We start from the raw sequence: 18,239 nt of genomic DNA, 5'->3' as shown, positions 1-18,239 counted from the left end.
AAATTTACCAGTGCATTTGAGCAAAATTGTTTCCACTTTTGTCATTTTTGTGGAAAAGCATGGCAAGAATCATGCTTTGTACTCTTTCATTGTCAGAAGTAAAAAAACATCATGCAACTTATTTGCTTTAATGCTTTATCACCCAATCCGATCATCTATTGATCAATTTTAAAAGCGTTCCCTGTGGTCTTTTTAATTAAGATTATGCTGTTTTTAGCCAAAATCACAAAGCCTGTGTTGTTTTTCTAGGACATAGTTTCTGCAGAGCGACAGTAGTTCATCAGAAATTCACCTCTGAGTTGTGGGCGGGACTGTTGGCATGGAGTAAACCCATCTCCTTCCAATCATCCATCCATGGCGAGCAATATTGGAGCAATCCAGCCGTACAGTTTTGATCCAGATACCAGCTCAGATGAAGAAAATAAAGATGTAACTGGATCTATTTCTCTGCAAGTGGATGTATCAAAATTGAGCGGAGCAGGGAGCGTGTGGCTTGGACGTCACACTTACAAGATGTTTACAATGGCATTTTATTCGTTGCTGATTTACAACCGTTTGAATAAAGAAATACTCAGAAATACCGTTTTAAGCTTAAATGTCATAATATATGTCTTCCGAAACGATAATAATGCCACAAGAACATTAAAAAAATACCAAAGGTATTTTTTTAATGTTCTTGTGTTGTCTTTAAGGCACTTGATGTTGATGTGTTGGACACAGACTGTAATCAGATATGGAGGTAGCTAAACTGTTAGTTTCTTTTTTTCAGATCTCGCCTCCTGCCCACACAGTTTTAAGTTAGCTTTTCTGTCCACCCCTCTGCTTCCAGAACCCTGACCCCGACATTCTTCCCAACTGCCTCCTTTGCGCCAACTTGGACCCAGCTAAAGAAGGGAAAGTCTACTCTGTTCGTCTCCACACATACACTATGTCTTCCCCTTTGCCACGAGTCCACCCCCACTCCTGCTTCTGCACTAATTAACTAAAAACCAAGCAGAGATTGTATATAATTTAGCAGAAAGAACTGCCATGCCTCCCTTCAGAAACACCCAGGGAGAAACATGGTGACTGAAGCCAGGAAACACCAGGAGAGCAATAGAGAAAAAATAAAATCTCGTCTCCACAGCACAAATTATCAGATCACAAGGAGATGGAAGCAGAAACTGTGAAATTCTTCTCTGATATTTTTCTTCTTCAGGGCTATATTTTAATCAGACACACCGGTGAAATAGTGGCAGAACTAGGCATGACCAGAATCGAGGTGGGAAGTCTCGCATGAGGGGAAATGGGGCAATGGAATGAAAGATAGAGGCTTGATTGTGAAGATCCTGGTAGGCAGGTGGCAGGTGAGAGAGGTGTAAGATGAAAGCCAACCAGAAAGCAAGAATAGCAAAATAGACAGAGATGTGGAAGAGATCTGTGACCAAATGGTTCTGCTGAGTGCATGGGTCTCTGCTAAAAATCTTTTCACCACTCTCTATTGAACATGAATCCAGGTAACAATATAAAAACAAGTTTCAACTTTGGAAACTAACAAAAGACAGGGAAAGAGGCCAAAGGAAGAGGTTATTGAAGCATATTGCCAAAAATTCATTTGAATAATGAATCAAATCTGAAATCCTGCATGTCACAAAGTAAATGCAAATACCACTATATTACAAGATGCATTCTTTGGAACATTGTCTAATCCTGATGATTCCATGTCCAGTGGGTTTTTGACAGATGTTTTTAATGATTTTTTATTTATTTATCTGCAGTAAATCCTGAAGTTAAGAGAAAAGGATCAGTCCTGTAGCATCTCTTTTTTTCCTTCTCCTCATTCTGCAGTCATTGTCCATTAAACCCAATGCGTGTCTAAAGGAATGCATTACAAGCTGTGCTTGAGATATTAAAAAAAATGATAAAAACTAATCCCTTCTCCACACTGCCTTTCTAGGCAGGGTCCTCACACTCAGCTGACCCTGAACACTCCCTGGTATCTGCACCATGAGTTATGATATTAAGTGTTGCTGGATTACACTTTAATATATCATTACATGGACAAAATCCTGTCCTATATCTCCCCTGGGTGCGTCTATTAATCATGAGATGTTGTTAAACCTTAAGGCTACCTGATATCCGCAATGGCTACAGAACACACAAGCACCATGTGCATGATTGGAAAACAATAACATGAGAAACTATCAAATATACTGCATAATTGTAGATGGCCACGCATGTATTATGCTCATAAACCAACATAAACTAAAAGTCTTCTGTCAATTTTTTCACAGTGATGATTCAAATCCATGTCTCTCACACACGCAATGCACAATAGCATAAGTATGTAACACATCACGTGTTTTCTCCAGAGAGGCAGTCGGGATGAGGCAACGCACTGACCACAGGCAGTAGCGTTATGCCATAACTGTTGGCCCCCGCAGAGAGTCGAGATACTCATCATGCATGTATGAAACAAACATGGTGCCCATCATCGCGAGCCAAGGGTCCCCTCTGATGTGATCTATTTCCAAAGCTCGAATATGTTCCCTTACAGCCAGTAAAAGGAGACGGGCAGAGAGAGATTAATACACAGCTCACATCGCAAAGATGACAGGGGACCTCTCAAAGTGGAGCAACACGAGTGGACCAATCCAAAGTAGGACTGACCGCTTCACCTAAAACCTCCCTCTGCTGCTTGATTTCATTAAACTGCGTAAAAGAGGACAACAACTATCAAACCCTTTTAGGATTAGGCAATGGAACAGCAAATATTTCAAAGAAAAATAAGTTTAAAAAAACCCCACATACAAACAGCTGCCCATTTGACAAAAAAGAGATCAAACTAATTTATGCAATCCAAGTAAAGACTGACAACATAGAAACTAAAGTCAGAGTTATTATTTTGTGACTTTAAATGTATTGTGTCTAAAGAAAAATGAAAGGCAGAAAAGACAGAATGTAATTTGAATATCCAAGTTTTTAGTATCTCAGTTTTTCATTTGTTTGTTTATTGTTTTAATTTCTGTTAAAAAAAAATCCCAACTTTACACCTAAAATGACCTTAACACATTCAAAACAATGCCTATTCCTTTATTTATTTATTACATTTTTTTTAGTTGTTTTGATTTTATGTTAGCACAAATTTGCATTAATTTAGGGGCTCCGTTTTTTTGATTGGCAAGTGTGATGACCCATGGGAGAACCCAACAGAGCTACAAACACCGTTTCACAGAGCAATTGCAATTTGGAACCTTCTTGATGTGAACAACAAAAGACTAAGACTCCAATCAAAGTGGTCTTCCCACTTCAGGCTCCACTTTAGCCTTACAGAATCCAGTGATTGACTTTAGAGTTAATTAGTCCTTTGTTTGGCAATAACATCATTGCATAAGCTATGCTGCCATGGTACAGAGGTTTGATTGGAAGATTGCAGGTGTGGTTTCCGCCCTACCTGCCAACATATTCAAGTGTCCTTGGGCAAGACACTGAACCCCCACATTGCCTCTGGTTGTTATAAATTGGCGCCAGTGTTGGACAGCGGAGCCACCATCAGTGTGTGAATGTGTGAGTGCATTGGGGGAATGGGACTATAACTGTAAAGCACTTTGGGCTTTCAAAGGAGGTATAAAAGCGCTACAAGTAAACTGCATTTAACATTTTACAATATCTATCAATGAGCTTGCTGGGAAAAAAAAGGAAGTATTTTTTGTTTTTGTTTTACAAGAAAAACCTTCGAAAACGTCTCAGGCAAAAATGCCAGTAGGCTACAAATCTCATATTAAAGACCCTGTTAAATGGTGACACATTTAGTCACAGGTTCTTGCAGGAAAAAACTAATTTTGTGGCACTCTTAAGGAAAACTTTATTTCAGTTTTGAATTAAGTTTATGTTTTTGATTGCAACTATACCTTTAGATTGGTTTTCATGCGATAAAAATTCTAATTTACAAATATTTAAAATATACATCGTCTAAATCTCAATTTGCTGAGTACTGCTTTCACACTGAGCTGTTTGATCCACACCAAAGGTGATCCGGAATAATCCGGAAATTACGGTAGTTTTAAGATGGTTGAAGGACTAGCAGGGACCAGAGGTATTTGTGTAGTTTTTTGTTTTTGTTTGTTTGTTTCACAAAAAATAAACACAATGCTATAAGTTTTCTTTCCAGTTTTCTATTTTTTTGACTTTGTTTTCTTTCCTGGCCGGTGCTTCTGTGCTTGTTTTAGGCAGTACAGCTACGAGCTAGCAGCTGTTGCACAATATGCACTGTTGCCAGGCAGATTGTCCCAGTCTATGTGAAAGCTAGGCCCTGCGACAGACTGGCGACACGTCCAGGGTGTCCCCTGCCTTCGCTCACGAGTGACCGGGATAGACTCCAGCAGCTCCATGACCCCAAAAGGGACAAAACGGGTTAAACGGTGAATGAATGAATGTGAAAGCTCATCAAACTTCAAGTGAAGGGGGTAAAAAATCTTTAATATTTTCCCCCTATTTGACGCCAGTCTGCAGGACTCTCCTGGTGTTAGGAACATCCTAAGGCTGACTATATCCAGGGGATTTTTGTTACATCTTAATGAAGTCTCCTGCCCACGACTGTACTTTCAAACAAAGCAGTCTCACAAGGAGCTGAAGTCAACATTACTATGAGTTAATGAAGTGGCGGCGCATTCCCCGTCCCCACTGTCAGCTGAGGACTCTGCAATGATTGATGTTTGTCCTCTTGTTAGATTGCACAGGGCCACAGAAAAATACTGCTTCAGCGTGCCTCTATCAGCTTCAGCTAAGTGCTCATTTTCTCCTCTACATCAATGTACTTATTCAGTAATTGCTGTGTGATATATATAAACTCTTTGTCTAGCCCACCTTGGCCCTGACAAGACAAAACAATCACCAAGTTACTCCATGCATTCCCTCATTTTCTCTCTCGGCACTCAGCAGAACCATTTGGCCACATGCAAAACACTTGGGAATAATTAATTTCCTGACATATCCATGTAATACACGGACATGTGCGTCACACATTACCAAGAAACCTTTAGAAGTAACTGATTTTATTCTCCAGTGTTTTTGTCATCCCAGACGTTCCCTTTTTCATCCCCCACCAACTCCTCTCCGGGAGCAATTTTCCATAGTCATTCTATCAGATTAGGTGAGTCATACAGTACCATTGTAGTAATAGCAGTCCGAGCATTGGTGCAGGCAGGGATGCATTAAAATGCTGTGTGAGTTTTTGTTCTGCTTGGTGGGTAGAGCTCAGTTCAACAAAGATCAGATGTGCTTATCTTGACCTTGACCTCCATCTGTGCTGTGTCCTGATACTCCTTTTCTTTTGCGCGGTGGAGAAGAAAGCGAAGGAACAAATTGATGCAACAAAAAAAAGGTAAAGTCAAACAATGAAGGATAAAAAATGGGAAGCAATGAATGCAGAGCATTGTCAATAAAAATCAGGTTCTCCGTTTAGTTTTTATGTTAGATAACGAGTAGCTATTAGCATTTCCTCCTGCTCTTGAGGGGGCTGGGACTCAAAGATCTGTGTCGCAGGATGGTGAGTGGCTCAGGCCACGAGACATGAAACCTCAGTGGGACTGAGGCAACAGCTGTCCACAGGCCTTTTTTTTCCACATTACCCTGGCAGTTAAAGCTGGGTTGCTGGTCTGATGTGAAGCCCAGAGTTCTGCTTCTTGGTCTGAATACGTTTTTATAATTTTTTCTGGTTCAGTGTCAGTGTTGGAATGTTATTTTACTTAATTCCACTAAATAGATTTTTCAACACGATTGTTTTAACTATGTGCTACACTGGAAATCTATGTGTTAAATAGCGTTTCTGATCCAATGTTATCTATAGAGGTGGTGATGCCTTATTTTTTGCTAAATGAGAAGCCATAGCAATATCTATTATTCATTTTTTGCTATGACTCCTTGGAACATAAAATTTTGTGATTTTATCTCAAAAAAACACAGGCTATTAGACAGGATCCCTTTGAATGGCGCTTTACAAACCAAATGGTGCTCTGATCCTCCACCAAAAGCAGCACCAGTGGGACAAATAAAAGGGGGAGCCATACAAACAGATAATTAACTAAATCATAAAAAATAACAGCAAAACAACCAAAGGCCAGGATCACGGCTCATTTGGTTTTTCTTTTTAAACATCAATACTCTTTTTTTTTTTTTTTTTTTTTGCACTTACATCTTTGTAAGAGCTGCTCTACATGTAAGAACCAAACTAAGCATCCTCTGTTTGTGTTTCAGATTCTACTTTGGGTTAAACTAAAAAGGTCTCTTAAAGAATACCCGTGGGTTCTGGAGGATTCACTGGATGAAAAAAAAAGGATAAATAGGAAGATATGTTGCTGTAGAGGTCCGTGTTGACAGACCTATAATTTGCTGCTCTCATAAAGTTTGTAGTAAAATCACCTACAAACTGTCATTCTACACTCAGATTTATAAGTGCTGGTGCAAACGTCTGAGCTCATCTTCTCTGTTGTGTCTCTTCTCTGACTAAATCCTGTTTGTTTTTGCATTTAGTTTTAGTTACTCTGAGCCTCCAGGGATGCCAGTGATTTCCTTATTTTGTCCATTGCCCTCTGTTTAAGAAACTGTTTAGAAAAACGTCACAGCACAAAATGTATATATACTAAAATGTAAAAAAAAAAGTCATTAAAATGACAATAAAAACAAAGAATAAATGAGATTCACTTGTTTTATTATTGGCAAAATACTCAAAGTGTGATTTCTTCTTTTAAGTCTTGTAAAAGTATTAGACCCAGTCAGACAGAAAGAACATTTTTGTTCCACTCCTACTTCAAGAATCATAATATGTGTTGGCACTTAAACCAGTGATATGTTGGAAGGTTCTCTGTAAAAAAATGAAGAAACAAAAATGATATGTTTAGAATTGTTTAACTGTCTTAACAGAAGCTTGGAAACTTCTTTTCAGATTTCAATGAAGCCTCTCACTTTATGTGTTTTTTTTCTTTTGGAGGTGCTGCTAAAACCAGGATCTGAAAATAAAATGCTGAAACTCAAAACTGTACTCATCATTCACACCTTCATGACACAACCTCTGGTTATTTGTGGTGGGGCTGGAGAGCATCCGAACAATGTGAGAAAAGACCTCCATGATAACACGGCGCAATCTTAGGACATAAACAGCACATACATTGCTGCAGTCTTCTGTATTCACAGCAAAAAACACAGAGCTGGGATTATTTGGCCACAGCAATTAGGTGTTTACATAAAACTACATAAAAAGTCATGGCTTGAAATGTTTCTGTTTACACTCTCTCCTGCTAGATAACATCCTTTAACACCCCCAACCTAACGTTAACGGTGCATCTAAAATGGCAAAGAATATTGGAGCTGTCCAGCCGTACAGTTCTGAAAAAAAAAAAAACAAGCTGAGACGAGGAAAATGAAGACATATGTGGATCCGTGTGTCTTCAAGTGGATTCAGCAGAATAGAGTGGAGCTCTAGAGTGGTTGCCATAGTAGCTTCTACGTAACAACTACAAGATTTTCCAAATGCTATTTTTTCGTCTCCAGATTCCCATCTAATTGAACACAGAAACACTCAGAAATGCTATTTTAAGCATAATTTTGTTTAACTATGTCTTCCATCATCAGAAAAATGCCACAAGAACATAGTAAAACACCCTTTTCATCAGAATGGCTCTTTAAAACAAAATTCTACTTATGATACAAAAAACACAAGCTGAATATTTGCCGAACACGTTTATTAACTGAACCTGAAGTATGGCTTTGTTGCTTTCTTGCACAGGGAAAAGAACCAAGCATTTGCAGCCGAGCTGTTCAGCTGCATCTCCAAGAACCTCTTAAGCTATCTGAGACACTACCTTATGAGAATAATACTACTGACTTAAGAGTGTAAGATCACGCCCAACTGAGAAGTCACTCAAAGAGAGGCCTTGTACCTTCCTCATAACTGAACGTTAATTACTTTCACAGCTTTCTTCTGCTGAGTTCTTCTCTGTGATTTTCTTAATTATAATTTAAAAAATGTAATATTCTTGAGCAAACCTTTAATGTTTGAATCCTATGTTCTCCTATATTAATATTTAGATTCTAACAGTCTATTTTTTGTAGAATAATAACGACACACGTGGAAGGCAGCAGCCACTAGCAGCTGAGATTTAAGGGAAACTATAAATGCCATAAGCCTCACAATGAGGTGGAACAAATTCTGTTAAGGGGGGTAAGAGACGTTTTTGGCATCTTTCCCCTTGTTCACTTGAGGTGAGCGCTGCAAGTCAAGGACCAAAGCTGTGTGAGGGATCACCTTTATCTTTTGATGTAACATTTGCGTCCTGTCGGGAAAAGTCCCGTCAGGGAGGGTGGCACTCCCACGCACAAGAGTCATGGACTGGTTTCAGGAGAACAAAAATGATGTGGCCTATCCAGCTCCCATGTCAGCCCAGACATTTCAGACCACCTTGGAAAAAAAAAAAAAAAAAAACCATCTCCAATTTTCCACCTTGATGTGGGTTAAAATTCCTCTCCCTAAAGTGAATGTTATAAAAAAAAAAAATATCAGTCGTACTAAAAGAAATCACGATGTGGTTCACAAGTGTTGTTTGGTCATTAATGGGACACAAATTGAGAAATCCATTTAAAAAAAAAAAGTTACTCAACCTTAAGCAAACCATGTGAGAGATTCATTTAAATTTGCTTTAATCTGTGCCATTTTTTTAGGTTAAAAAGTCTTTGATCTGTGGGACCAATTTCAGAGACAATAGATACAACGGTAATGTGATTGCTGCTGTCATCATAATTCAAGAGATTACACATATAATAAGTGAACAGAGAATATAATTTCCACAGATTACAGAAGATGGATGCCCCTTGCTATCTGACAGAATCAAGTGAAGGGAAACCCACTAAACACCTGCTTTCATCTGTGATGAGAAACGATTTGATTCTGCTGTCCTGTGTTTTACAGTTCTTCTCCCCATAAGGCTTCATCTGAACATGTGGGCTTGAAAACGTGACTCTCCTTTACATGCACATTTTACCAAGACATGCAGGACGCACTGAAGTGCAAAGCCATGCCAAACATACTGTATGAAGCATGAAGAACGGCTAAATACAAAGAAACTGAAGTGACTCAGTTGCTGTGATATCCTCGGGGTATACAGCTACTTGCTTTATGAGGGAAGATAAGAGGATTTCGTCAGGTTGAGATGCTCCCTAATGCTATTGTTTTTTTGTAAACGCATAAAAGAGCAAAGCAGCTTTCACACATCTTTTCTTCTTCTGTAGTGCTGTTAAAGTAGATATCATTTCAAAACACCATGTGGAAAAAGAAAAAACACAATATGCAACATAAATGGGCGAAACTCATTTTTCTTTTTTTTTTTTACTTTTCTATACATTATAAAAAAAAACAATTATCCCAAAAGGACTTTCTTAATAAAAAAAAAAAACCTTTACAGAATAACATTTAAAATCTTTACACATTCCTAACATTTTGAAACCATAGATCTTGCTCTCCACGCACTTAAACACACATTAAACAGGCTTTTAAGTTACCTTTAAATGATCACAAGGGTGGGATTAGTTTGAAGAAATGATCAGATTATGTAAATTCAGACACTTTTCTTCTCCTCCCTTGCATCCTCTCTGTTTACCCAGTTTACTTCCTCCCTCTTTAATCCTTCAAGATAGTGAAGCTATAAGGAATGCATCTTGTCATATGATGTCAGTCAAACTCTGGTCTCATTTGCACTAAAGAGCATCAAAAAAACCAACACCTTCTGTGTTTCGAAGCCACTTCTTTTCATATTTATATTGTTGGTGAGAACCATTGTGGATGAATTCTAACACTGTGTGAATAGTAACACTTGAACCCAAGTTGCCCTCTCATGTGGAAGAGGTATTACAGTCACCCACGGAAGCAGTGATTTCCATCTTTTTTAAGAAAAAAGGGCATTGGTACGTGTCAGATAACTCCAATCTGCTTGCAGCAGTAATTTAAACATAAAAAATCTTAGTTGGTTATTTCCCTTTTTGGGGATTGACATTGGTCATGTTCCACCTGTTCAGTGATGCTCAGTCTATTGAACTCTGCAGCTTGAAATTATGATCAGCAGATGGAAAAAAAAACAATTTAGAAATAGGTTAAAAAAAATCTTTAAGTCTGTGATGGACAAAATGGATCAGGGTTAAAGGTCAGGATGATACAGAATAGAAAAATCTTGTGGAACATGAATATTTTTAGCTTTTTTTGATTAAAAAAAAAACATGTTTTAAACTTTTTTTGGGATGTTGTCTGTCACCATATAATGGTTTATGTAGGCTTTTGTCAAAAATAAATAAATAAATTAAATAAAACTTTAAATTTATGCGAAATTACGCGCATGACAGGAGCTGCACAAGGCGTTAAAACTCAGTCCTATCGATGCCGAGATAATAAAACAAGCCACGGGCGGGCTTCGCTTCTGAAGAAAAATTAGAGGAAGTTGCTCTGAGCGCAAAAGTAGATGAATGGATAAGAAGAGCCGCTTAACTACGAGTCAAAGAGAAACGCTCAGGCAGCAGAAATGAGCGAGTTTCAAAGTGCAGTCACTCATATTCTCCCTATTTATATCATATGGTTAGAAAAAAGGAGAAACATATTTTAGCAACACAAATAAAAACTGGCTAAATGCGCAAATTGTCAATCAAAATTTGGTCTTAACTCGATTTTATTCACATTTTGCTGATTGTGTTGGACGTTTTTTTTTATGACAATCTGAATCTGATGCGCGTGCTGTTTCTCAGGCAAGTGCTTCAAGGAAATCAAGCTTAAACGAAGCAGGTGTTTGTCCATAGGCGGCGCGTAAAATCCAAACACCAAGGACGTGTCTGCTGCTTTGCCTCCTTTCATAACAGCAACTTACCTTTTGTAAGAGCCATTGGAAGAGGAGAAGTAGTGTCCAGCCGACAACCTGCATGTCACCTTCCTAAAAGCGGATCACTCCAACAAACAAACAAAAAAACTACGCGTCTCCTGTGCTCAGCATACACAGACGCGTCGCCAAATCCGAGCAATCCCAAGTAACAGGCAGTGAGCGAAAAGTGTCAGAGAAGCTGAAAAACACGGGGAAAGTTGAGTGTTTGGTTTGGCAGGTCTCACTGGGGTCTCTGCGGACAAACTTTGAGCGGGGTTTGCAGTTTCTCCGGTCCGCCTCACGTGGCACATCCGCGGTCTTTGCCTCCGACAGGCATGCTGGAGGAGCGACGGCTGGAAGTTTGCGCGTAGACTATGTCAGCTTCAGAGGTGGGTCAGTTGAAGAGCACCTGCACTTCTTGCATTCTGGGATACAGCTACGTTGATTTTGAGGGGTCGCTCGCACCCCTTCTCTGTGTACCTCCCTCACCCTCCTCCCTCGCTGTCCAGGCGCGCGTCACGGCGCACAGCTGTTTTTCCTTGGACTGGAAGCGACACCAACCACAGCTGCGTGTGGATGAATGCGTCCAGCCTGTGATCGGATGATAAACTGTCATTTAACACTCGTCTGTACATAATTAGAGAGAGAGAGAGAGAAATGAGGAAGATTGCGATGATAATCAGTTCTCAGGTGGGTAAAAAAGAATGTGTTGTTTTAAGCTTTAATAAGAACCAATGAGTCGTTTTGAATGTATTTCTGAGGGACTACATAAAATAATTTTTCCATTTTATAAATCTTTCACAAAAGAATTTAAAATACTTTTTATCACCCATCCATCAGTTTAAAATCTGAGGTTTATTGGCTACACCTTAAATAAACATTTTAAGATAAGATTATTGATAATTGCAGTCAAACAGTTATTTTTGTTCTAAAAATTCAAAAATTTATAAAGAAGCTTTACCTGAACAAAAACAATAAAACCTTTATGGTTTTTTGAAAGGGTAAATAATTTCTCAGGTGCAGGAGAAATAAAATAGCTTGGAAACATGTGAAAGAGTTTCATATATATGACTTAATTTGATTAAATAGAAGTTTAAAAGAATCCAAAACACATAAAAGGACAATTACAGATTTTTTCACAGGAGGTTTTTCCAGGACATTTTACCAGCCAACAAGTTGCATTTCTGTTTGGCACCGGTTCCAGGAGAAAAGAAATCCCATTTTTAGTCTCCTAATTGTATCAAAGGGCAGTTCTAAAAATAGCTTTTTAAAGTTCAACCAACAAATTGTTTTTATTTGACCATGGTGCAGAGGTAGCGTGGTCGACTTCTGATTGGAAGATCACAAGTGTCGAAGTGTCCTTGGGCAAGACACACTAAACCCCACATTGCCCCTGATGGTTAAAGGTTGGCGCCAGTGTTCAGCAGTTGAACTACCACCACCAGTGTGTGAATGTAAAGTCCTTTGGGCTTTCACTGAAGGTAGTAAAGCACTATGTAAGTATAAGCCATTTTACCATTGAGAGGATTGTGAACTTTGGTTTGGTTTTTGTCAGTTATGGTTTTTGGTCATGTTCTGTCTTAAATTCAGTCACACCAGTTTCAGGTCTGTCATGATTCACAGCTGTCTTCATTTCAGAAAATCACCCTCAGTCGATTTAAGTGTCTGCTTTTTCAGTTCTGCTCTGTTCTGGCATTATTTTCCTTCTCCATGGGTTTTGTCTTTTTGCTTATTTAATAAATGTCTAAGTTTCCGTCACCAAACCTAGTTTCCTGCATTTTTGGTCCAAACCACCAGTCCCACCAGTCCTGTTTCATGTGTTCTATGCTATTGTGCTGCACTTAATTTTCTTTCACAAGCACAAAGTTTTGATTAATGTAATATATTCATTCATTCATTCATTCATTCATTCATTCATTCATTCATTCATTCATTCATTCATTCATTCATTCATTCATTCATTCATTCTTTTATCATTCATCTTCTAAACCCGCTTTGTCCTTTTTGGGGTCACAGGGCTGCCAGAGCCTATCTCGGCCACTCGTGGGTGAAGGTAGAGGACATCTTGGACAGGCTCATTTAATATACTTCCTTCCAAATGTTCAATATTTAGCTGATTAGAATAAATTCTTGGATGAGACAACTCCTTTTTTTATTTTTTACATGCAAACCAGTAAGTCATGCTATAATTATACCACGGTCCGGGTGAATACTCGATTCTGATTGGCTGCTGGGTGTGCATTAAAAAGTGATAAACCACAGTGATATATCACGCCTAAAAAAGTAGTTCCGGTCACATAACGTAAATGTTCTATATCACTGCGCTGGCTTCTCTAAAACAAACTTTAGCTACATCATCTGGACAAAAACAACTGGTAAGAGGTGAACTTTCTCTCTGAACTGATGCTTTATTTAACCCATCGGGATGATCAGCATATATATATGTATCGCTTTATATTGCCGAATCTTGACTGCAGCGGTGGTGCGGCGCCTTGTCATGTTACTGTGACAACGTGCTGCACCACGTAACAAATAGTCTACTTTTTGTGATCGGAATTAAAAAAAAAGGAATTAATTACTAAAAACTGGTTAATAATTATTTATTTTGTAAGTGACCATGGTACAAGCAGGTTAATGGCCTTCAAAGTGTGCATTATCAGGCTTCGCGTCGGACGGTTCAGGCTTCCACGACGTACGTTAAAAAGTGATAATGCACACTTTGTCGGCCATTAACCTTTACGTAAAAGACGAGGTACTTTTATGAGGTAAATATTCAACTTCAGCTTCTAATTAAAGGTTTTGCACAGAAACGGTCTCTTAACAATAGAAAAAAAAAATCATTGAGTTGCAGTTGATCTTTGTGACCCTTCTGATGTTTCATGCAAACACAGAGGCAAACAAAGAAAAAAAGCCTGAAAGGTTTTCTTTAAACTTATGAATGTAAAAAAAAAGAAAAGGAAGGTCTGCAGTGTTTTAAAATAAATTTAAATTCAATCTGTGATCTTTATCAGTACTTGAGGATCTGAGAGTTTCTGACTCTATAGAGACTTTTACATTTAAATCTTTTTAACTTGGAATTTGATGTCTAATTTAATATAACATATTTATTTGTTTGACTTTTAAGCATTTTGTGGCTTTTATGGTTTATCATTTGTACATTTTTATCCTTTCTATCTTTTATTGTATACATTGCCTCCCTAAAAGTATTGCGCTTTTCCCTTTTATTTTTGTGTTTTGGTTGTTGTTGCTTTTAATCTGATGGCTTTTTTTTGTTTTATGTTTACAAATGTATTTTATGTCTAGCAACCTGTGTTCTACAGCATGTTGATGAGAGGTGCTTTACAAATAAAGTGATTGATTCCTTTTTTGGAAGTGTTTTTTAAAAATTTTAACAGAAACAGGCACCATGACACTAAAATTCACACTAAAATTCTGATTCACACCTAAATACTCTTTATATTTTGAATTAGGGGACATCAAATACAGCTCAACAAATAGGGAAAAAAACATTCTTTCACTGATGCGGTTAAGAGACTTTGCATGATGTAGGCCACCAGTCCAAGCTACACAGACTGGAAATCGCCAGAAAAAACAAATTTGAAATATTAATGTTGCATGGATATATTGAGGCCCCACATCTCTCCCTCATGGGCAGTCCCAGCTGCTTACTGCCAGATCGTGCCGCCTTCAAAATGAAATGATCTGGGATGCGCAGCATTTTCTCGCCTGTCCTGCACATTTGCTGAGGGGAAAAAAAAGTGTGCGTGTTGGATTTTTAGTGTGTCCATCTGGGAAGCATGATTTTCAGTTTTACTGTGAGCGAATGCCTGTTTTCACATTCTGTCCACGCATGAACCGCTGAGTCCTTTCTTTGTTACCCGTCTAAAAGTGACTCACCGGTTTGTTTGTTTTTTTGTTTGTGTGAACACCTGTATCTTTATTCCATTTCTGTTCATGTTTTCAAATATTTAAATCAGACTGAACTGTGTTTTATCCACTGTGTGAATAGAGGCGGCATTATTTGGCCCACACCACGGTGACATTCCTCTGATTCATCCCTTTTCCACTCACTGCTGTGCTTCACTCAGACCTGACAAGGCCAGGCCCGGCCACTGCTGGCCAAAGTTCACACGGAGCCGACACAACCAGAAGTAAAGTGGCCGCTCTTCGGTCACAGATGAAGAGGAGTGTCCCTGGTAAAATGAGCAACTGTGTGATAATGTGAGAGCATTTATATTTCACATCAACAATCTGTTATCAGTATTTGGAAAACGGAGGCTTAGCTGTGTGGTGGGGGCTCTTATCAGCCCCCAAATGACACAGCACTGCCTCCATGCGAGCCAAAGACTCAGTGCACAGAGGAGACTCGGCCTCCGAGCGCCGTATTCTCACACGGGGAGGAAGACTTGCAGAAAGATGGAGGGAATCGTTTCAGCGGACAAAACTGACAAAACTCCGGAGAGCAAGCCGATGGAGCTATCTGAGCAAAATCTGCAGCCATGATGCGAGCCAAAACAATCATTTGGATCAATGTGACAAGAAGAAGAGGGAGAAAGAAGTCAGCTGGTTCCAGATAACATCTCCACAGGAAGTGACACAAAGAAGGGAACATGTGCAAATGCGCAGCAATGTATCTGTGTGACACTTGTGTGTGACAGACAATATGTCAGTTTGGATATTTAGCCAAAAACATTACCATAAACACATGCTTAGATTAAACATGGGATTAAAATTTTGTTTTTGTTAAACCTTTTTTGTTGAGAGACCATATTCTTTTTCTCTACATGTAATTCCTGATACTGCATTTATTTACTTTTTGTTCCATGTATTCCATTATTTTTAGCTAAATTTGGAGACATGGTGCTTTTGAACAGCACAAAATGAAAGATCTGATTTTAAAACAGGAAGATGAGTCCAACACCAGCCTCAAAATGATTTCCTTAAATAAACTGTACTATCTACATTAGATAACATTGAAAAACTAAATATATGGCATATACAACATAGCACGTCTTAGACTGTAAATCAAATCAAATCAAACTTTTAGAATATAGAACATATTGAACACAACACAAAGTGTTGGGCAAAGAGCTGTCTGCCTGCAAGATACACCACATAAAATGAACTGTTGTTGTTCACCTTCTGGAATATTCCCACAGCTCTAACCACAGTGAATGAGCTTTCACTGATTCGCACAGGTGGTTTGGCAGAGATTTTTACGCTGGATGCCCTTCCTGACGCAACCCTGTATTTTATCCGGGCTGGGGACTGGCACAGGGGGTCCCTGACTGTGTTTGTTTTAATAATGTTCTTCTTCTTCTGGACTCTATATACTGACTCACTAAAACCAGAAGAGGGACTTCAGCAAGAAAAGGTAGTGCACAATGAGCTCTGAAGCTACATTCACACCACCTTCAGCAACATAGGTTCGACCCCTTCCAATGAAAAGTCTATATAAATGAATGTATATGTGCGTTTCTGTCTTCCGCGTTATAAAACTCTTGCGTACTATGCAAGTTTTCACAACCATTTTTGGGCTCCACGTACAAAAACAGGCGGCCATTGAACATTGGTTGAAATTATACTAGGTTAAACTTTGACCAATCAGGGACTCGGATTTGTGTTCTAGTAAACAGTAGAAAAAGACGAAAACAGGGGAAAAAGTAGATGAAGCCCCTCCCTGCTTTTTCAGCGTGAACATCATATGCAGAAAGCTTGATCAGCATCTCAGTTATCTAAACCGCTTTTTTTTCAAGCCTACACGGTCCAAATAATCTCACTTCACCTATGAGGCACATCAGTCGTGATTGTGCTCTGTGTGTTAATAGGGATTATACCATGGTCCGGTTGAATACTCGATTCTGATTGGCTGCTGGGTATGCGTTAAAACCTGATAACCGCACGGTGAAAAAAGAAGTTCCGGTCGGCTAGCTTAAATGATTTGTATCACTGCGCCGGCTTCTGTAAAACAACCTTTTGCTTCATCATCTGGGCAAAAACAAGCGGTAAGCGATTAACTTTCCCTCTGAATTGATGCTTTATTCAACCCATCGGGACGATCAGCATATATATATATCGCCGAATCTTGACTGCAGCGGTGGTGCTGCGCGACGCGGACTATATGTTACGTGATGCGGCGCGATGCGCCGCATCACGTAACATATAGTCCGCTGTTTATGAGAAAAGTGATCCAAATCGAAAAAAAAAACAAGAACTAAGGACTAAAACCTGGTTAATATTGTTGGAAAAATATAATCTGTCGCTTTGAGATTACTTTCCTTTGTTGCATGTTCAATAAAGTCGAGAAGAAGAAAACCACGGGATTCGGCCGGATTAAGTTTAACAAATTTATTCCCTAACAATATTTCTAAAAACAGAGTAAAACAAAATAAAACAGATCGATCTGGGTGTCCAAAATCAAGGCCTGCAATACGCAAGAGGTTACATTCCGAATTCACATGCAGCTTGTCTGGAGACACAGGAAAATTCCTTGAGTTCAGACTTTTAAGCATGTGGGCAGAACATCCTCCCCCGGGAGCAAATGGCCGCCGAATCTCCGCCTCTGGTCGCTAGAGATTGGCTGACAGAGGAGCCCGCCTTCTTCCTTCAGCCCATCCTTAGAATCACAGCATCTGGTCTCTGGGGGCGAACCTCACAGATAGACACGGTACGGAATCCCCATGGGTGGCAGGAACTGTCACCGCAGGAAGTCGATCCTAGAGCTTTGTTCTTCACACGGGAGCAGATGCCTGTGGCGGTTCCCAGGGATTGAGATGATTGATTCATGATCCAAGTCAGACCTACAACCAAATGGCCTCAGAAGATCAAAGACCATTTTCTCCTGAAGGGGGTTGGAGGTTGGAGCTGCATTCCTGAAACCTCTTTACCTATGCAATTATCAGGAAGTCCCTTTTAATTGAAATTACTGAAACCCACACACAGTAAACCAGAAAGAAAACCTTCAATGAAATAAAGATAAGATAAAAACCTAGGAGAAATGAGAACCACAAAAAATAAATTCCTTCAATATGTATTGCTTTTGTAAGTGACCATGGTATAAGCGGGTTAATGGCCTTCGAAGTGTGCGGTTACTACTTTTTAACGCACTTCGCGGAAGCAACCGTCCTCCGCTTCGCGTCGGACGGTTCAGGCTTCCACGGCGTGCGTTAAAAAGTAGTAACCGCACACTTCGTCGGCCATTAACCCTTACGGGACAGGATGGGAAAACCAGAATGAACGCAGAAATTTTAGCCTTTGTGCACGCAGTGTGAACCCAGTTTTTCACTGTTCCAACTTTGTTCTGATTTCAGGTTGTGGTCCCCTGTTGGGCAAAGAGTTGTCTGCCTGCAAGATACACCAGTCAATGTA

General features: G+C 39.3%; 1 protein-coding gene across 1 annotated transcript in view; it reads right to left on the bottom strand.

Moving 5' to 3' along the window:
- Positions 1-11,536, bottom strand: part of nxph4 (neurexophilin 4) — a 49,045-nt gene extending 37,509 nt beyond the window's left edge. The window contains exon 1 of the mRNA XM_011474898.3: positions 10,881-11,536. Within this exon, the coding sequence (XP_011473200.1) occupies positions 10,881-10,934 (54 nt within the window). The 5' untranslated portion in view covers positions 10,935-11,536. The remainder of the gene's footprint in view (positions 1-10,880) is intronic.
- Positions 11,537-18,239: the final 6,703 nt, after the last annotated feature.

Source organism: Oryzias latipes, chromosome 5, assembly GCF_002234675.1.
Source record: "Oryzias latipes chromosome 5, ASM223467v1".
Classification (NCBI taxonomy): Eukaryota; Metazoa; Chordata; class Actinopteri; order Beloniformes; family Adrianichthyidae; genus Oryzias; species Oryzias latipes.
The sequence above is the reverse complement of the archived record's forward strand: the minus strand, read 5'-3'. Positions and strand labels throughout refer to the sequence as shown.